Source organism: Furipterus horrens, unplaced genomic scaffold, assembly GCF_987537825.1.
Source record: "Furipterus horrens unplaced genomic scaffold, mFurHor1.1.pri manual_scaffold_5, whole genome shotgun sequence".
NCBI lineage: Eukaryota > Metazoa > Chordata > Mammalia > Chiroptera > Furipteridae > Furipterus > Furipterus horrens.
The window spans coordinates 96876206-96897256 of NW_028327175.1; the positions used below are offsets into that span (position 1 = coordinate 96876206).

General features: G+C 46.0%; 1 protein-coding gene and 1 non-coding gene across 2 annotated transcripts; one reads left to right on the top strand and one right to left on the bottom strand.

Moving 5' to 3' along the window:
- Positions 1–19: 19 nt before the first annotated feature.
- RFC2 (replication factor C subunit 2) lies at positions 20–19101 on the bottom strand. The gene is made up of 11 exons (XM_090276886.1): positions 18952–19101; positions 16209–16278; positions 14075–14116; positions 13649–13755; positions 9389–9490; positions 8318–8418; positions 4781–4938; positions 4475–4540; positions 2997–3077; positions 1717–1830; positions 20–513 (listed from the first exon to the last, which is right to left on the bottom strand). The coding sequence occupies exons 1-11, from the start codon at positions 19056–19058 to the stop codon at positions 403–405; spliced, it is 1059 nt and encodes a 352-aa protein (XP_090133012.1). The 5' UTR covers positions 19059–19101; the 3' UTR covers positions 20–402.
- LOC150009120 (U6 spliceosomal RNA) lies at positions 10610–10714 on the top strand. The gene has a single exon (XR_016511499.1). It is a non-coding gene; the product is annotated as a U6 spliceosomal RNA (small nuclear RNA).
- Positions 19102–21051: the final 1950 nt, after the last annotated feature.

Sequence of the window (21051 nt, forward strand, 5' to 3'; positions counted from 1 at the left end):
TTTTCTAGAAAAACTCAGATTAGCTTGACCAGTTTATTACTTAAATCACCTTTTCTACTTGTAGCACGTAGAGGCACAGAGACAGGAGGGTGGCTTTCTTTACGGCCTTGCATTGCCACATTATTGCCGACAATGTTGTATGGTTTTATTAGCTAAAATGCCAACAGAGGCCCAGATCGGGGGCTGTGCCCAGAAGGTTCTCTGGGGCCTTTCCTGTCGCCACACCGTGAACCTGGGGCTGGATGCAAATGCTCCCACAGATGAGGAAGCACCAGGAAGGCCATGACATGCTGAAGAAAGGCGAGTTCCCATGCCAGTCTGGGCAGCATTTTCTTCCAGAGCAGAGGGCTGTGGCTCCTGTCTCCCAGGGACCCTTGCAACCCAATCAATGAGTTCTCCACTCTAACTGGCCACCGGGGCCATTGTCTTCTGACACAGCCTGGCCAGGAGCCCTGACATCTGCAGGAGGGAGTTCACACCTTCCGCAATTTTCATATGAGTGTATCCAATTTCCTGAAAAACAAATCAAATTTAAACTGGGTAAAATGAGCAAGGAATTTATTCTTTTAAATCTGTACTAATGGCTTACTCAAAATTGATGCAATGAACTCAAACTCCAACTAGAAAATGAACTCTTAAGTTATCATGGATTATGTTTAAACTGAAGTTCAATTTATTTCCTAAAAGGATATTGATATTTCTTTGTAAAATACTGTTAACACAAAGAAAAAGTCAATATTAAAATATTTATAAAACACATATCTGATAAAATATTTGTATCCAGAATATACAAAGAACTCTCAAAACTCAGTAATAAGAAAACAGCCCAATTAAAAACAGGGTAGATTTGAACAGATGCTTCATCAAAGATTTTGCATGGCAAATAAGCACATGAAAAAGTGCTTGACATCATGAGTTGCTTGGAAATGCAAATTAAAGCCACCAGATACTACTACATACCTATTAGAATGACTTAAAAACCAACTGAGCATTCCAGGGGCTGGCTGGGATGCAGATCAGCTGAAAGCTTACAGGCTGCTGGCAGGATGCAAAATGCTATTGCCACTTTAGAAACAGTTTGGTAGTTTCTTATAAAGTTAAACTTATACTTACCATTAAGCAATCTCACCTCCAGACAATGGAATACTACTCAGCAATAAAAAGGAATGACTCTTGGACACTCACAGCAAAAACATGAATAAATCCAAAATGCATTTAGCCAAGTGAAAAAAGCCAGACTCAAAAGATTATGTTTTTGCTTGATTCCATTTGTATGACATTCTGGAAGATTCTGTCCCCCAAACAGAAAGTAGGTCAGCGGTTTCCAGGAGCTGGAGGGAAGAACTGACTACAAAGGGGCACATAAATTTGGGGGTGGATTATAGTTGTGTTTACACGACTGAATGATTTTTATCAACCCAATGTACCAAAGAGCCTGAATTTTACTCTATGTAAATTATACTTTAATTAACCTGACCTAGAAGAGAAATAAACAAATTTCTAATGAACAGCGTCATCCTATGGAAGAGTAGGTCACTGACTGGCAGAACTGGCTTAAACAAACTCCCAGCCCCCAGGACAAGCAGCCACCTGCCTCCATTGTAGTCAGAGACACTCATTGAACATCTTCCTGGTGCAAGACTGTGAGTAAAACAAAGAAAACCACAGTGCAGCCCACATTCTCGAGGGGAGAGGCCTGGCTCTACTCTCACTGACCTTAATAAACTCTAGTTTCAAGTATTCTGCCATTTGGAAGGTTTTGCAGACTCGAAAAATGTTGCCAATGATGTCTTCTGGTGAATAGCCAAGGTGCCACAGGTGAGCGAGAATCTAGACAAAAGAGGACATCTGTAAACGACAAGGATACTCAGGGGAAATGAGGTGAAAGCCACACCAGTCTTGGGCCTGTCACATTGCTAGGAGCAGACAGATTATCCTACAAAACCCAAGTGATACTGAGAAGCCGCTGAACACCATGGAGCTGGTGGGCCATGACCTACGTATCATGTGGGGATAATTTAACTGATTTTTCCAGCAGGCAGAAAGATAATATTGCAAATGTTTTAAAATGTATTGAAAGGTCTGTTACCATCCCCAAGGCTCTTAAACACTATTAATCCTCCCCAGAGCGGAGGCAGCAGAACCCTGTGCCTGCTATGCTCTCCCTAGCTTCGAGTCCTAACGCGCTATCTGCGGGAGCAGCCCTGAGCACGCCCTGGTCAGGGCAGAGGTTACAGCAGTGGCCTCAGCCTCTGCCTTCTCAGTCCACCCCAGGATCTGGAGTCAGCTGTTTCTGCCTTTGTTTGGGCATGTTGGGGTAAATTCAGGGTGCAAGGAAGCTCTGGGTGCCTCAGTCTGAAGGCCTCCTTCAGGCCCACTCAGTGATCTAGTCCTGGTGCCTGGGTCTCGGCCTCAGTCTCCTGCCTTGTCCTCCAATTTGACAGTAGGTCTAGCCCTGCCGTAAACTCAACTTCTAGCCTTATTTAGTGGGAGCAAGGAAACCCGCTGTGCTCAGACCAATGGCCTCAGATCACTCCACTGCCACCGTGTGATTTGAGGGTCACCTGAACCCCAATGGTGCCCACTGGAACCTGCTCACAGGACCAGACTCTATAATTAGGTGAGAAACCTCCTGGGTTCTCTTCTGGCCGACTAGAGACTGCTGGGCCCCCAGATGCCCACTCCCACGTTCCTCAGGAGGATGGAGGGGAAACCTCCGCGTAAGAGAGAGGTGGCTTCACTTCGAAGTAAGGGGTTGGGCTGGTCCTTCTTTGTGTGTTAGGTGTAGAGGATATAATGACAGTACAAACACATGGCTTTGAATTCCAGGTCTACCACTTTTAAACAGTGTGATACAGAGAAGGGAACTCAGCCTCTGCCATGGTTTTCTCATCTGTAGGGTGCACCTAGTATCATTTTAAGAATTCAGTGGCCCTCCCTCAGCCCTGCTCAAGAAGAGAAAAGTCCCTTGGGCATCAGGGGTTGGGGGGGCAGACCTTGTAGGCTTCGTCGATATTGGCATTTACACAGTGCTGGATCATCTCCTTCACCAGCAGGGGGTGCGGCTCGTCGCAGACCTGACCAAACCAAAAAGATGAGGCTGAGGGGACCACCTGAGAAGGACCCCTGACACCAACTTCTGGACGATGTATGTAACCAACTTCTCAACTAGTTTTTCATTGAATTTTCCAGCAAACGGAACCAGGTCAGGGAAAGCCCCTTATCACCAAACAGGCACCAAGTAAAAAGAATACGATGCTGACCTACTATAGCGAGGAAGGCTTCAGACACCATGTCACCAATTTCTCCAGCAGATGAATTAACAAGGCCACTGAAGAATCTCTGCTCGGGGCAGTTTCAAAGCCATTATGAGTCACATCTCAGAGCCCTTGGATGATCACTTGCTCAGAACCACTTAGAACCCACTTGTGACTTAGGAGGTCTTCTGGGCCCAGCCTCCCACGGGAATCGCAGTCGGCTTTTCCTGGACAGGACCCCCAGGCCCAGCGAGACTGCAGAGCCGCCTGGTGAGTACTGGGGCGGCTCTCCCTAGGCCCAAAGGCTGCCTCCCCATTGGCTTCAGATTCCACCCTCCAGGGCAATATCAACATTTAAATCTAAAGGAAAGCCTTCTGATATCTCAAGGTAGTGTCTACACCTACCCTTGGCCTTCTCTTCCCCATTCAATTAACTTCCTCAGAAGTCCTGGTTTCCAGAGCCTTCAGTGCTGTGCTCCGGGAGGAAACAAGATCTGAACTGTCACTACAGGTGACTATGCAAGGTCCCCTCAGTGTCCTCAAGCATACATCACTGCCAAGGCCTATGCAGAGGCTTTCAGCACAGCTTACTTCACCTCAAAAGCTGGTAGGAAAGAGCTACAGATAGAACACATGGACAGCCCCATCCACTTCTTACCCCCAAATAAGGGGAAAATCAGACATGAGCTATTGCCTGGGGCAATCGGTTTTCAAAAGTATTCCGAAAAGAAAAACCCTTCGCCAATGTGGGAGAGTGGGAATCTTTTGGCTTGGCTTTGAAGAGATTTGCTGTGCCCTTGTGCCCGAAGTGCAGGGAATGCTGAGGGGAAGTCAGTGTCTGCAGGCGGAGGGGAGGAGAGGGGAGGGGAGGGGAGGGGAGGGCACCAAAGCCTGTTTCCTTAGCCACAAAATGCAGAGGAGAACCTCTGTGTGCAGGGCTGCAGAGAGGCTCAGAGCACACAGAGGACAGCACCCAGCACTTCCACTTACCTCACTCTGGTGGCCTCCCAAAGTCCCTCCTAACTCTCCAGCACGGGGAGTCAAGTGGACAGACAGGAGCAGGGCTAGCGCCCTGCCTGCCTGCCGAGGGCAAGCCCAGACCAGCGGCCACACTGCGCCTGTCCCCTTCCTCCCAGCACCTCCCCACCTCCACTCTATGGGCCCTCGCACATAAACACCGGTTTTGAATGCTGTGATGCCCAAGCCAGTCTTTGTACCTTGAACACATTTTCACTGTTAATGAAGCCAAATCCCGAGAAGGTAGACTGCAAGTTGTTCAGCGCCTGTCGAGGAACACAACACGTCCAGGGTGACTGTGTCTCAGTCGTTCCCCATCTCTCTTAGCTCAACACCCGCCTTGCAAGCCTGCTCTCAGCCAACCCAAGTCCCCACCGTGTGTTGGGTCAATGCTCCCCTCTCTGGCTCTGCTCTGCTCGGTGCGGCCCTCACTTCCCTCTCCCCCCTAAAATAAGGGGCAGGGCAAGCCTGGGAGGCTGGCGCCTCAGCGCAGCGACCACACTCACCTGCCTCATGTCTCCCTGGGCGGTGAAGACAATGGCCTCCAGGCCGTCGTCAGTGTATTGCACCTTCTCCTTCTCGATCACGGCCAGTAACCGCGCCAGGACCTGGGCGTCAGTGAGCTTCGTGTAGCGGAGGACGGCGCACCGGGACTGAATGGGCTCTGAAGGAGGCAGGAGGAGGGTGAGGCTCCCCTGGGCAAGGCTGGCATCCCCCCTGCTGGCTCTTCAGTTACTCAGAAGCAGCCGCACAGCCCGCACAGCCCAGCCATGTTGGCACTACTCTCTCTACCCAGTAGGTGCTCACCAGTGACTGATTAATCGGGGATAAATTCCAAAATATCAGCCAATAAGCAACAGGAGAGGCCTCTGCCAGCACTGCCTGAGACGACCTTGGCTGGCCACAGCTCCAAAAGGGAAAGATCCTCCAAGACAGAGATACCCACATGTCCCAGTCCGCAGGTAAGCCAGTGCTGGCCCAAGTGGACCCAAGATTACTGTGTCTGCTGAGCATCAGGGTCCTTTGGGACGGTCACAACCTAGCCAGCTTGGCAAGCATAAGACACCTGTGTGGTTTCTTTAAAGATCCACAGCAGATTGACCACAGGCAGGGCTGAGAACCACTAGAGAGACAAATACAGAATTCTGGAAGCTGTCCTTGATCTTTGGTTTAGACTATTACAATAGCATCTCCAAGCCCCAATTTGGTCTCTCTCTGCTGCCACACTGGCCTTCCTCAAAATGTTTTGATCTGTCACCTCTTCCTGCCAAGGCAAACCCTTCAAGAGCCCCCCAATGTTTCAGCACAGCTCACCTCTCACCCTTGTATATAAATCTTCTGCAAACTTCACCTGTCTCTACTCTCCTAACTCCGCTTCTGGTACCTTGTCTCTCCAGGAACAAACAGATCTTGCAGCTCCTGAGGGGCTCTTGCCACCTGCGTTGTTCTTTCCTCCAGTTTCTTCCCATCTAAATCACAACCATCAATGAAAGCTCCTCAAACCCTCTCCTCATGGAGCTGCCTGGATCTCCCCAGCCTGCAGTGACCATCCCTCCTTTGTCCACACTTTTCAAGGAACATACTCCTGTTAGCTTATCTGCACTAAAGAAACCAGTTACCTTCCCAGGTGTTGGGGAGGCAATGGATAATGTTATGATGAGGCCCTGGCTCCTCAGAGCTTAGGTTTATCGGAACCGGAGGAGATATAAACAAGAATGTTACAGCACAGTAAGGCGGGGCCTCGGCAGAGGTTTCTAGGAACAGCTCTGGGAACCCTGGCTAGAGAGCACAATCAACTCAGCCTGACGGAGCTTCTTGGTGGAGAAGCTGGGTTTTCGGGCTGGAGAGGCAGAGGAATAGCACATTTGAATGCAAGAGTGACAACAGAGCCCAGGGATTCGGGAGCTGAGACTGCGGTGCGTGGGGTGAAAGGAGATGAGGCTGTGGGCAAACGGGATTCTGTGTGCTAGCCTGGGGGTGGGGCGGGAGGTGGAGGCAGGGCTGTGTGGGCAATTCGAGACCACTAGAGGGTTAGGCAGGGGAGGGTTAGTGCTGGGATGACCTGAGCAGCCAGCTCAGGTGCAAGAGAAGCTGGCAGAACGATGCACCAGAGAATGGGGGAAACAGTGAGGCCAGACCTGGAGTGAGCACAAGAGGGTAGAGGTTTGAGACACTGGGGAGGGTTTGATTTTGGTGAGGGGCTGGCTGTGGTGGTGGGCAGACAAAGGAGGGCCTGGGGTGGGTCAGAGCCTGCTATCTGGGGAGCCCCTTTCCTATCCATGTATGAGCTCCTGGAGGGCAGGGGCAGAGCCTCACACAGATCTGCAGCCTCTACTGTGCCCTGTGCAGAGTAGATCCTGTGTATGTTTCTCTCAAGTGGATGAGACTTTTCAAAGAGCAGCTTCCCTAAGAGTTAGTCCCTTTCAGCTTACTTGAAAGCAGGAAGCCTCACAACTGAACCTTATTGCATACTTGATTTATTAACAAAGACAAGAGAAAGATCAATTAGAAACTGGAGCCCATATTTTAAAGCAATTAATATTCCAATTATACTATAAATTTCCTTTAATAGATTTTTATCTTTCAAGAAGTTCCAAATGCTGAATTTGCAGAATTTAAATACCTGTCTGAATAAGGCCGCCATGGCCCTCCTCAGAGAAAATGTGCCTCTCTCTAACTGTACGACTACAGGACCCAAGTCAGATTGAGCCACTAAGCTTCAAAAATCAGCTCTGCAGCAACCTGATGAGACAAACCATTTCCTCTAACGCTAAGAAAGAAATTCCTGTAGAAACTTCACGTATGTTTGCTATATCCCCTTAAAAACTAAAAATAATCCAAGTACTGTATCACAAGAATTACTTTCATAAAGAGAGGGCCAGAGCTTCCTCCACCAAGTGCAGTTTCAAATCACTGTAACTCATTAACATACAGCTCAATGCAATATGCATGGTGGGCAGCAGGGGGTCTCTAGGTAGAATACCCACCCTGCCCTCGTAGATTTCTCTCACCACTAGCTCAGGAAACAAACTACGTACACATCCATCAACCAAGAACTTTAGGTACAGTTTCCTCCACCACACTGTTGATGCTTGAAGGAAGAGAACGTTTCTCATTAAACTCTGTATGCTCTGCACTAGTGGTACCCAACACCTACTGAGAACAAAGTAAATGCTTGTTGAACGAATGGCTGAATAAGTTAATGAATAAATAATGATCATCTAGAAAAAGTAAAAGGACGTAAAGGATTCTGGGTAACAGGAGGAGCCCGACACCTTTGTGGGGGCACCATGGTTGGTAACCTGCTTGCTGTCACAGCGTACAATGGCCTGGGTGGAGTAGTGGCAGAGAGCTGAGCTCACAGAGGCTGGGGTTTAGCACAACAGACGTAAGGCAAGGACAGCGGGACAAGGGAGCTGTGAGAAACGGTGACAGAGAGAAAGCTGGACTGTGCCACAGTCTGTATCAGAAAGGGAAGGATGTGAAATCACCAGGAAGTTGAGATACTAAGACAGGAGGGCTCAAAGCAGTGAAGACACAGATTGCTGAGAGGGAGGGAGGAAAGGAAGGAACTGGAAGGACAAATGCCACATCAGAGAGAAGACTCAGAGGTAAGGTTTCACATGTGAGGCAATCCCCAGTAATAAGCATCTCTGGTGCGCAGACACAGTGCATGCCAAGTACTCAGACACACAGGAAGTGCAGGAACATGTCTGGAGGGGGCAGTGACTATGACACTGCAGAGGATGTCAAAATGTCACTTGTGCCGGTGATGGTGCAAGAGTCAGAAAGGCGTGGGGTTCCTGTCCCAGCTTCCACTGTGTATCTTTGGGCAAATTACTCAACCTGTCTGAGCTCCAGTTTTCTCATCTCTAATGTGGAGCTAATAATACCTCTGCAAATAATTATTTAAGACTAAATGAAAAAGATGATTTACAGTATAGTGCTCAGCTCACCATAGGCATTCAGAAAGTCCCCACTCTTCTGCTCAAGAGCCCGGTGAGCACCATGTGGCCCCCAAGCTGCCCAGAGCTGACCCTCACCTATAATTTTATCCGAAGCATTACAAGCAAGAGCAAAGCGAGTCGTTTTGGAGTAGATTTCCATGGTTCTCCTCAAGGCCTGCTGGGCTCCATCAGTCATGCTGAGAAGAGAAACGTAAGAGTGCCGTTTGCCACTACAACCCAGGGCTCACTGGACACAAACCCTCCCTGCAGAGCCTGGGAACTGGACCTCCTGACTGAGCATGCTCAGCCTCTCTTCAGGACCCTGTCTTCGCCTTACACAGGCGGGCTGCACACAGGCATAGAGCGGGGGATCTGCAGCCTGGCCGCCCAGGCTCATCTCGCAGCTCCTTCAAAAATCTGCTCGTTTTGGGACCACAGGCACATTATCTGGGCCTCACAGTCATCACCTATTAGGGAGATGATGGTTCTGGAGTGCCTGGAATAATGTAAATACTTATATATAATTGCTCAGTAAATGTGGGCTGCTATTACTGCTATCATGTTACAGTAAAATAGGTTAAGATGCATCGAACTATGGACTATAATATGGCAATTACAAACTATGTTCCAAACCAGATCATTATAATGTAGAACACTGCTTTTTACATTAAAAGAAAAAAACAGGATACAAAAATTATATATATTATAATCTCAACTATATAAAAATGCATAGTGTAGAAAAAGAAAGTTAAGCAAGATATTAACAATATTTTCTAAATTTTCTTCAAAGAATGAGTTACTGTTTTTTCTTTTTAATGTCATTCAAAACTATCAGTATAAATGAAAAGTTTTAATTTAGGAATTGCCTAAATGTCACTGAATTGTATACTAAAATGGTTAAAATGGTAAATTTTATGTTATGTGTATTTCACAACAATAAAAAAAATTTAAATAATTCATACAAGTTATGCTGCAACAAACACATCAACTGTGTTTGTAAGTTACTTAATTAAGACAGGTTTAGGACGCAGACCTCCTATTAAAACTGCTTTTGAGGACAAGCAAATATACCACAAAAGTGCCAAGGTGGGAGCTTCTTCTCTGGACTTAATAAAGCCCGGTAAGAGATTTAGAGATCAAGGTCAAAATGTTTGGCAAGCACTCTACCTGTCTGCTTCATCCAGGATGATGATCTTGTGTCGTCCTTTGGGAAGGGTGACTTTCTGCTGGGCAAACATTTTGATTTTGTTCCTCACAACATCAATGCCCCTGAAACAAGGAGCCAGCATTTAACTCTCACCTTCTGAGACAAATTCAGTGACCTTCACGGGAGCTTTTAACCCTCATATGTCATCATGAACCCAATTTTAGTTAAGTGTCCTTTTTGAGCAATTCTAACTTTTTCAATTTATAAGAATTGTAAGTTCATTAAATTATTCCTTCTTGGAGGTCTTCAGAAGAACAAAAAAATTTACTTACTATTTAAAATATAATAAACTCATTTTATCTTGTCATTACATATGGGTCCATTGAATCATTTTATAATCAGACATATTTTAAGGTCTTAGTGACCTTATTCTCCCTATATCTTGAAACCGTTTAGTATTTTATCATCCTAGTAAGTATTCTATCATTATTTATCAATTATTTCCAGCTCTGCAAAAACATAAAATAATTTTTTTAAAATGAAAGAATGTGATGAAATTGCCTAGAAGAATAATGCAATACTGGGGGGAAAATACTATTATTATTGTCTCATCCCTCATTTGTTTTAACAGACTTTTTGTTAAGATTTCATTTATTTGTTTCTAGAAAGAGGGGAAGGAACAGAAAAAGAGAGGGAGAAAAACATAGATGTGAGAGAGAAACATCAACTGACCAGCCTACAACTTAGGCACGTGCCCTGACTAGGAATTGAACCAACGACCTGACCTTTCACTTTGTGGGATGGCGCTCAACCAACTAAGCCATGCCAGTCAGGGCCCATCCTTTGTTTTGTTTTATTTTATTTAATCTTTATTGTATTTTTTTTAATGTTATTTTTTTACTATGTTGCTTGAGGTACTGCATTATCTTTCTAGAAGACATAAAAGAAGTTCAGAGACACTGTCTTTGCTATCTTTTCTAAAGCTTTCATTGACTGAAACTAAAAAACAAAAAACAAACAAAAAAAATCCCTAAACTTTTCATTTTCTACCCACAATGTCAGAGGAAAAAACTGACAGAGGAGGATGTTTCATAATTATTAGACAAATCAGAAAATTACTGCAGAAAAGCAAATAGCACGCTAGACTAACTATGGTGAAATTGATCATATAAGCAATGTCTCAAACTATTTCCTCAGATGCCAAAATCCTAGATTTTCTCAAACTTCAGGAATCAAGAACTATGCTCATTTTGGCAACACATACATGAAAACTGGACAAACAGAGAACATTACCATGGCTCCTGTATAAGGATGACATGCAAATTCGTGAAATGTTCTGTATTTTTAAAATCAGTAAGTCACAGGGATGTAACATACAGCATAGGGAATATAGTCAATAATACTGAATAACCCTGCACAGCGTAACATGGTTACTAGACTTACCAAGGTGACCACTTCATTGAGTATATAGATGTTGAATAACTATATTATATACCTGAAATTAATATAATATTGTATAGTAACTGTCATTTTAATCAAAAGTAAATTTAAAAAAAGAATCGGCCCTCGCTGGTATGGCTCAGAGGGTTCAGTGCTGGCCTGCGAACCAAAGGGTCACTGGTTCAATTCCCAGTCAGGGCACATGCCTGGGTTGCAAGCCAGGTCCCCAGATGGGGGCATGCAAGAGACAACCACATACTGATGTTTCTCTCCCTTTCTTTCTCCCTCCCTCCTCCTCTCTCTAAAAATAAAATAAATAAAATCTTTAAACAAAAAAGAAAATGACAGATGCTCAACTCAAACTTGCTAATGCCAATTTGGGATTAAAAAAGAAAGACAGTTTGACAGATGCTACAATACAGTTGAATCTTGAGGACATTATGCTAAGTGAAATAAGCCAGTCACAAAAAAACAAATACTGTATGAAACCACTTATATGAGGCATCTACTACAGAATCAAGTTCATAGAAACAGAAAGTATAACAGTAGTTGCCAGGGACAAGAGAAGGGGGAAAAGGGTACAGAGTTTTGGTTTTGCAACATATTAAAAGTTCTAGAGAGACTTCCGGCCAAGATGGAGGCATAGACAGACACGCTGCGTCTCCCTCCACAACTAAGAAGGAAACAACTACCTCAAAACTAGAAACAACCAGAAGTTCCAGAAAATCAAACTGCATGGAAGTCCAGCAAACAAAGATATAAAGAAGAAATACTCATCCAGACAGGTAGGAGGGGCGAAGCCTGGGTGGAGAGGATGCGGTGTGGTGGCAGTGGCAGTGGCAGGCCGGCAGAAAGCAGTCACACATTTTAAAATGTCAGGAGGGACACCTGGGGAGCATTCTCAGCTCCTCACTGGACCTAGCAGCTCAGGGTCCCAGCATCAGGGAAAATCAAGCCTCATTGTTTCTAACTATGCAGACCAGTGGGGGTTGGGGTGGAGGCAGAAACTGCCGGTCTCGGCAGAGTCTGCTTGTTTCAAGGGCCCCCACGGTCCTAGAACATCCACAGACCCACCCATTCTGGGAATGATGGACAGAGCAGCAGCTAGAGGGGCGCCAGTCTGGTGCGGAAGTGGGAGAGGTACTGGAAAAGGGGCAAGTGCTGGACAGGCGGCATTGTTCCCTCTCGAACCCCTCCCCCACATATAGCGCCACAAAGTGGTAAAACAGGTCGCCCTGTACTGGCAAATCCCTAAGGCTCCACCCCTTAAAACATAACAGGAGCGACAGAGCTACCTGGGACGTGGAGGCAAACAAACACAGGAGCCTGTCAGAATGAGGAGACAGAGAAGTATGGCCCAAAAGGGGGAACGGAACAAGGTTCCAGTGGGAGAATTAAGCTACAAGGAGATAACCAGCCTAACAGATGAGACAGACAACCTAACAGATGCAGAATTCAAAACACTGGTGATAAAGATGCTCACAGGATTGACAGATATGCTTGAGTATGGCAAACGCATAAGGAAATTAGTGAAGGCTATGCTAAGTGAAACAAGGAAAATCCACACAAAACCAATGGTGAAGGGAAGGAAAGTGGGGTTCATATCAATGATTTGGAACATAAGGAAGAAAAAACAGTCAATCAGTACAGAATGAGGAAGCAAGAATTGAAAAAAATGAGGAAAACTTCCCAAATTTTGTGAAGGAGATGGACATATAGGTCTGGGAAACACAGAGGGTCCCGGGTGAGCTGGACCCAGAGGGGACCACACCAGGATGCATCATGACTGAGATGCCAAAGGTGAAAGATAAAGACAGAGTCCTGGGGGCAGCAAGAGAGAGGTGGAGAGTTGCCTACAAAGGGTGCCTATAGGACTATCAGCTGATTTCTCAGAGGCCACTTTGCAGGCAGGCAGGGACTGGCAAGCAGTATTCAATGTGACGAAAGGCAACCTACAACCAGGATTACTCTATCCAGCAAGGCTATCATTTAGAATGGAAGGGCAGATGAAGAGCTTCCCAGACAAGGTAAAGCTAAAGGAGTTCATCATCACCAAGGCATTATTATATGAAATGTCAAAGGGACTTACTTAAGAAAAAGAAGATCAAAACTATGAACACTAAAATGACAACTCACAACTATCAACAACTGAATCTAAAAAATAAAAACAAAATCCAACTAAGCAAACCAGAATAGGAACAGAATCATAGGTATGGGGATGATTAGGAGGATTATCAGCTGGGAGGTGGGAGGGGGAGAAATGGAGAAATGCTGCAGGGACTAAGACGCATAATCGGTTGGTACAAAATAGACAGGGGGAAGTTAAGAATAATATAGGAAAGGGCGAAGCCAAAGAACTTATATGCATGGCCCATGGACATGAACTAACGGGGGTGGGATTGCTGGAGGGAAGGGGTGTATTGGGCATAGGGGAGCAAAGGGGAAAAAAACTGGAACTACTGTAACAACATAATCAATAAAATACACTTTAAAAAATAGTTCTAGATATCGGCTGCATAACAATGTGAATATACTTAACACTACTGAACTATACACTTAAAAATGAGTAAGATGGTAAATTTTATGTTATGTGCATTTTAACACAATTAAAAATATTTTAAATTTCTGTTAAAAAAGCCAGCCATCAAGTCAAGTGCCTATGACACCACCGTGACGAGCAAGCAATGCCCATTCACTTCCACTGCGAAGGACTGAAGGAAAAGACAAAGCTGGCTGGCCAGGCAAGCTCCACGTACAACAAAGAACGGAAAAAGGCGGTTTCTGTAACAATTCAAAAGGTCAAACACTTGCTGCCCTTTAGTCCTAAGTCCCAGGTGTACCTGTCATTTGAGGCATTGAGTTCCAAAACGGCATCCTTGAGAGCTGGACCCAGAAGGGCTCGGGCCAAACACAGAATGCTCGTAGTTTTGCCAGTTCCTGGGGGGCCCTAGGAAAGAGATCTCCAGTAAGTTCTTCAAGCCAATAGAATGAACCTAACATAGCACCTGATTCACTGTTGGCCACTTTTCTGCACTCACCTCCCCCTCGAACCCTCAACCCCAACCCACAGAACACACTACATCAATGCAGCAATCCACCCTCAGGCCTGCTGACCAACTTGGGTGAAATGTTTTCCTTCACAGAGGGGAATGTAAAGGCTCTGGGGGGAACAGGCCTCTCTGAGGAGGAAGTTCTGTGCATAAGAAATCACTTCAGAGGGAAGCGAAAATGAGACTTCATGACATTCACCAGGGCTGAGTACTTACAGCAATGATAATATTGGGCACATTCCCTTCTCGTGCAAAGACCTGAAGGAGGAAATGTTCATTAAAACTGGTGAACCTGTAAACCGCAAGGAGCCAAGCCTCCCCAGCCATAGGCCTGTGTAGTAAACACTACCACACATTCCTCCATATGGATGCCCCACGGAACTCTCACCTCAGCATATTCGAAACTGAATTTGTCACTTTCCCTTACAAAGCTGAGGCCTCGCCCACATTTCCCCTTCTATGACGGTCAATGCCATCAACCCTATCACCCAGGTTCAGGAACCCGGAGGTCACTGTCACCCTCCTCACACCACACAGCACTTACATGACTAAGGCTTAGTCATTCCTCGTCTCCTTGCCTCCAGTCTTGCCTCACTCCCATCCATTTCCTGTGCTTAATCACACCAGCATTCTCAAACACACATCTAATTAAAATGTTTTCACCTGATCCTTACTGCCCTCATCATGAAACCCGAACTGCCTTCCTATTTTTATTGAATTTAATATTAATTATATAGGTTTAAGTGACAATTCTATGGTGCATCATCTGTATATTGTACTGTGTGTTCGCCACCCCAAGTCAAGTCTCCTTCCATCGCCATGTATTCCCCCTTTATCCTCTTCTACCCACCTTTTCCCTGTTGGTCATCAGCATGTTGTTGTCTGTGTCTATGGGTGGGGGTGGGGGTGTGTTTGTGTTTCGCTTAATGCCTTCACCTTTATGATTTCACTCATATGTGGAATCTGATGAACAAAATAAACCAACAAATAAAATAGAAACAGACCCACAGAGAACAGACCGACAGTAGTCAGGGGGTCGGGGGTGGTGTGAGGCAGGAGGAAAAAGTGAAGGGAGCTGGGGATTTTCTAACGTAAATTAAGAGGTATGCTAGGCTGGCGTCATGAAGCCCAAACTCTTAAACATGGCTCACGCGGCCCTGCCCAATCTGGATCCTGCCCACCTTACCAGGTCATTTCTCACACACCTCAATAAAAGTACTCTACAGCCTTGTTATCAGCATCCCCTGGGAGCCTGTTTAGAAATGCCGACCCTGGCCTCCTTAACTACTGCACCAGAATCTGCATTTTAACTAGATCCCCAGGCAATTCAAATGCCCATAAATGTCTGGAAAGCACTAGTCCAAACAGATGGCAACCACCCCTCAAAACAAGATAAGCTTTCTCACCTCAGTGACTTGGCACATACTATTCCTGCTACCTCTTCTCTCTCCACCCCTCCTCCAAGTCTGAGTAACCCCCACTCTAGCTTTGGTATCACTTCTTCCACTTGGGAATGAAGACACTGTGAGGTTAACTCCTCTCTGAATTCTTCCCATGTGCTTCCACAGAACCCTGTAACTTCCTAGCAGAGTGCTTACCATGTTGCCTGCTGACTCTAATGCTGCCCCACTAGACTAAAAATCTTTCTCGGGCAGGAATCATGTCTATTCTGCTCACCATTATATCAATAGTTCCTAACCGCCCCATATCTGGCCTGGAGAACATACTCAAATATTTGTAAAATAAGTAAATACTTGTTAGCTATTAAATTCTAAGCCCCAATTACTACAGACTGTCTCTGTCACATTTCAAATAGTTGGGCTTTTAGATTCTGCCTAAGGACCTCTAGGGCTAGGAATTCAAAGCTTATTCTACAGTTAAACATTTCTACCTTTCCACTTTGAAGCCACCTGCCTTGTCACTTAGTCCCTCTAGGTAGGAGAGTGGGGGTAATCCACCCTGAGGCCTGTTTTTATAAGCCCCCTAGCTCAGAATGGCTTTCACGTTTCTAAAGAATTGTTTAAAAATAAAGAATGTTTGACAAAGACTATATGGTTTGCATAAAGCCTAAGGTATCTATTAATTGGTCTTTACAGAAAGTTTGTCACCCTTACTCTTAAAGAATATAAGGCTGATAACCCCTCTCCAAAAAGCCAGCCCTTCAAACATCTGACTTTACCCACCACTTCCAGTCTTTCTCCAAACTGAACGTCTCCCACTCTCTCAACTCTTCTGGATCCATAGTTCACCCCCATCACCCACCTTGCCTGTCTTCCTCCAAATGCCTCGAGCTTATCAAAGCACAATAACACGGTTAAGTTCATCTATAAAAAAAACAAACAACACCCACCTCCAGCCTGCTCACAGTGTCTTCATTCCCGACAATTTCATTCAACTTTACTGGTCTGTATTTCTCAACCCTGTTTTTAAGAAAATGTACAAAGATGTTGACATAGCTATTTTCATGCTACACAAAAGAAAGCACTGAAGAACAGCAATCCTGAGAGCTTTGACAGATGATATACAGTCAATATACCAAATGGCTGCAGGTTTTAAATTTAAGGGGGTGCCCAACTGCCATTTGAAAAGTTAAGTGCATGAGAATTACATACCAGAGGCTTCAAATTTACCAAAGCAAAAAAATACCTGTTGTTGCTGGAGAAGGGCCAGAGCAAGCCATCTGGACCAATGCAACACTGTGGAGCAACTGTCTGGTCCCTCACAAGAGGTCCAGCACACATAGCACTGACATCATTTTACCTGACAAGACATAGGTGCAACCAAGCCGCCTTCTCATCCCTTACCTACCAGTTTCTGCAGACTTAGCGAGGTGCACAGCAGGGCTGGCGAGACAGAAACTACAGGCCTCTGCTGTGACCCTATTAGGCTATGTGAAGTGGACAGGCTAGTGGCTTAGTCAGACCAATACTTCTCTCTTTTGCAAGCTATGCTATGAGAGAAATGATTTTCTTCAGGGAGAAAGAAGTGAAAGTAGATTTGGAATGATGTGACCATCAGAACTTCCTTTGTCCTTTACAATACTCCCTGGTGTACAATATTATGCAGGTACTGGTTGTGCTCCAGAAGCAGCTGCATGCAAAGCTTTTTTGTCACATACTACAGGAAAGACAGCTCTCCTCCAAGACTAGCATATATACAGCATGCTTGTTCCTCCTCCTTTCTTCTTCATACGCAGCCCCTTTCAGGTGCCAGCTACTGTGAAAGGAGTTAGAGACCTCAAGGTGGGGGGGGGGGGGGGACTGGGCGGGGCAGACCATACAGAGACAAGCAAGATATGGTTATTGCTTTCCCAATGGCAGGGAGATAAGAGTTTAGCAAGTCTTACTCCAGTGTTAATCTTGTTATAGAAACAAAGGGTTGTGGAAGTCCAGAGCAGAGAGAGAATCACCCCCCAGGAATGTTAGGAGCTGAAATTTGAGCTGGATTTTGAACAAGGCAAAGATGCTCCTCTTTCAGGGCTTTCATAGATGCTCCATCTATCTGAAAGTCTTCTCCACAGTCCTGTCTTACTCGAGTTCAGGTCTTTGCTCAAATATCATCTCATCAAAGGCCTTCCCTGAACACCATAGCAAGCAATTTACTCCACAGCACTTGTCACCATCAAATACAGTATTTCTACTTTTCTTTTTTTCTTTCTCCATCAAATGTAAGCTCCATGACAGCAGTTTGTTTTGTACATATATTCAAGTATCCTAAGCATGTAGTGTTGTGCGTGAAGAGTCTAATCGTCGTCGGCAGCCGTCCGTCTCCAGAGACGATGGTGTAGCTTCTTAAGAGCTGAAGCTACAGAGCCTGGGCAGGGTGATATGGAGGGTCTGCTGTTGCCCATGCAGCAGACCCCCCCTCTCTTCGCAGCTGAAGTCGTCGGCAGCCGTCCGTCTCCAGAGACGATGGTGTAGCTTCTTAAGAGCTGAAGCTACAGAGCCTGGGCAGGGTGATATGGAGGGTCTGCTGTTGCCCATGCAGCAGACCCCCCCTCTCTTCGCAGCTGAAGGGTCCAAGGGAAAGACGGAGTCAATACAGCTTGGCTTCAGGTGCGCCGCAGGAGTTGCCGGTGTTGACCAAAACGTCAAACCGCCTTAGGGACTCCGGCTCCGGATTTTCTGTCGGGGTTTACTCCCTTAGCCTTTCCCCTGAAGAGGTATGCCGCAAGGCAGCGGAGGTTTTTTGGAGTCAGAGTTTTCCTTCTCTGATGTGCCCTGACTGGAAGATCGAACCAGCGACACTTAGCTCGCAGGCCGATGTTCAATCCACTGAGCCAAACCAGCCAGGGTTTTGAATCTAATACATTCAGAATATCGTCATTCTCAACGTGTAATCAATATAAAAATTACTAATGAGTTTTCCTTAACACTAAGTCCCCAAAATCCGGGTTTATATTATACACTTAGAGCCCATCTCAGTTTGGGCTAGCCTCATTTTCAGGGTTCAATAGAATCCCGTGGCCAGTGACTGCACAGCACAGCTGCAGATATTACAACAAGCTATACTGCGCTCCATTTAGGTATCTGCTCTCATCCAGAAGAGGGGTGGGCTTGAGGGATGGGAATACACAGAGTGTAAACCACTACAGGGTGTAAACCATTACCACGAGCCATGGCGAGTTCTGAGAGGTGCACTCAGGTGGAACCAGAGCGGAGAGCCTGCAGTAGGTGACCTCCCAAGTCACGTTATCATCTCCTCCCAGCTACCCAGGATGCTATTTAAAACGAGCCAGCCAGAAAGGAGGGTGCCTTCCGCGCACAACCCGTAGTTCTAAACCTAAGGAATCGCCCTTGGCCTAGCGCAGAGTGGGTGGTGAAAGGGCGTTGCTAGGATCATAATTCGCAATGTTCTGATCGACACTCCGCTTTCAGAGATCAGACCCACCACTCTCAACCTCAGGTGGGCTCAGCGACCCATGTCTCTCACCCTCTTCAAATAACAATCTCTTGGACGCTCCCATGGAGCCTCTTGCTCCGTTCTGGTGCCTCTCCAAACGAGCTCCCGCCCCTGGCTTCTCCCGGGACAAGACCCGCCTCTCGGCCACCTACGCTCCCAGAGCACCCATCATTTATGATCTGGGCCCTCACCACGGTAGCTCGTAGTGGCCGGCGCTGCTGGGGACCCTGCTGGGGGCCGGGGCAGCATCCTGGGCCCCGCGGACAGACGCGTCACCGGGGATGTCTTGCACCTCCATTCTCTCAGGGCCTCTTCCCGCCGCCCAAGACCCCGCCCCATGACGCCATCACGCGAGCCCAGCTCTCGGGACGCTAGGGACACCGGATGCCAGCGGAAGCTGTGCGTCCGCCCCTTTCCGCGCCTGCGCAGAGGGTACCGGCCTGGTGAGTTGCCAGTTGCTAGAGGCCGCGGTTGCTATGGGAGACCTGGCGTCCGGTCTAGGAGAAAGAGGAAGGCGAGACCTAACCGCCCCAACCGCGTAGCCTTCGGAGAAGGCAGGTCACACCCGGAAGGGACGTTCAGCGGTTTTGTCTTAGTGTGACTTGTTGGGAGGCCTTCTCCGCGCGGCCCGTAGAACAGCTGCGCCAAGGTGGGAACGGAGCATGCCGCTTGTTGCAGAGAGGAGCAGGGATCCGTGTGTAAGCCGTCCACATTCAGGACCCGGCGGCAGGTACAGACAAGGACTGACGTCCAGCGGTGCTGGGTGGCAGGAAGCTGACATCTGGAACCTTTCCCCGATTGCCCAGAATGTTCCGATGCAATACCACCGCCCACTGAATGGGCTTCTCCGTGCACCCTGGAATTCGACGTTTATTATCAGGGAATTCTTACAATGCTGCAAGATGGGAACTACTCCCGTTTTGCAGAGGAGGCCACTGGCCCTCTGTAAGATATGACTCAATTTCATTTCAAAGAAATAGGTACCTGATATTCCCAAGTGATATGAGCATTGTTTTTGGCTGGTTTTCTACGTATTTTATTAATCTTCCCTCCCGTAGCTCAAATGCAATAATAATAATAAATAAAAATATGAGTAATGATTATCATTCACTATTACCTGAAATCCCTTGGTGGTAGAGTTAAGGGGCCAGGAGAAAGCAAAGCAGAGAAATCTCTGGGATTGGTTAAAAAGGCAAAATAAAGAAACATACTTTTACATTGATGGGCACAGTATGGTTAATAATTAACATTTTACAGCACATAGAGGTGGTATTGGGGCAACAAGATAACAGGGATACTGTGGTCTCATGCTCTTGTGCCAGCAGTTGTGCCCTGAGGGGTGTGGAAAAGAAAATTACTCTGACATTTCAAAAGTATGCTATTTTAAATAAAAAGCCTGTAGACAGGCTCAGTAAAGGTTAAAGACTGATCTTTGTCAAAGAACCTACAGGTCTTGACATGACTACCGACCAAGATCCTCGATTAGTTAGGAATTTTTACGTTAGTAAGGCCTGCCATGCAGACTATTCCTGAGCTTATCAGGTTTTGTATGTGGCCCATTTTTCATTCACAAAATATAACAGGTAGAAGATCTTGTCTTCTAGGTGATTTATTAGTCATTCAAATAAATATGGGCGCCAGAAGCTATTTTTCTGTGTTTCTATTTTTATCCTTATATTTTAGTTTTCCTTCCCCCCAAACGCCCTGCCCATGATGGAAACTTATTGGGGAAGGCAATATTGCTGTTATATTTATTTTTCATGTGTAAACTCTGTGCTTCATCTTTCCAACCTGAATGTTTAGTTCCTTGAGGACATGGTGCCTATCCTTCAATTCCTAGTTTCTTCCCTTGTACATAGTAGGCATGTAGCTGATGTCTGCTGATCGCTTATTCCAGTTATGTAGCCAGGACAGCAAGGTCCCAGCAGCAGGCACAATTCACAATTGTGTCCTACGAAATGGGACAAGAACATGTACTTTCTCATTCTTTTCAAGTTATTGCCAGTTGGCAGAAACCTCAAATGACTCAAATTCTGAAGCAGTTTGTTTTAATGATGGTAGTCATTAAAGCTTCCAGGTTCAGAACTTACTCAGTGTTTTTCTTCTTTTATATGATTTGGAAAAAGTGCTTGAGGTTGGCTGTCTCTCTTCTGTTCCCCTTAAACTAATGGAGCCATCTTGCATATTTTTAATTAATTAACTAATTAATTTTATATTGATTTGAGAGAGGGAGATGAAGGGAGAGAAAGAAAAATTGGTTTGTTGTTCCACTTATTAATGTATTTGTTGGT

What these genes read in the sequence shown, in the direction of transcription:
- RFC2 (XM_090276886.1), bottom strand. Translation starts at nt 19,058, where the DNA reads ATGGAGGTGCAAGACATCCCCGGTGACGCGTCTGTCCGCGGGGCCCAG. An exon ending in GGCCACTACGAGCTACCGTG is followed by an intron (nt 16,279 to 18,951) that starts GTGAGGGCCCAG and finishes TCTTAAAAACAG; the next exon opens with GGTTGAGAAATACAGACCAG. An exon ending in ATCCTGGATGAAGCAGACAG is followed by an intron (nt 8,419 to 9,388) that starts GTAGAGTGCTTG and finishes TTCTCTTCTCAG; the next exon opens with CATGACTGATGGAGCCCAGC.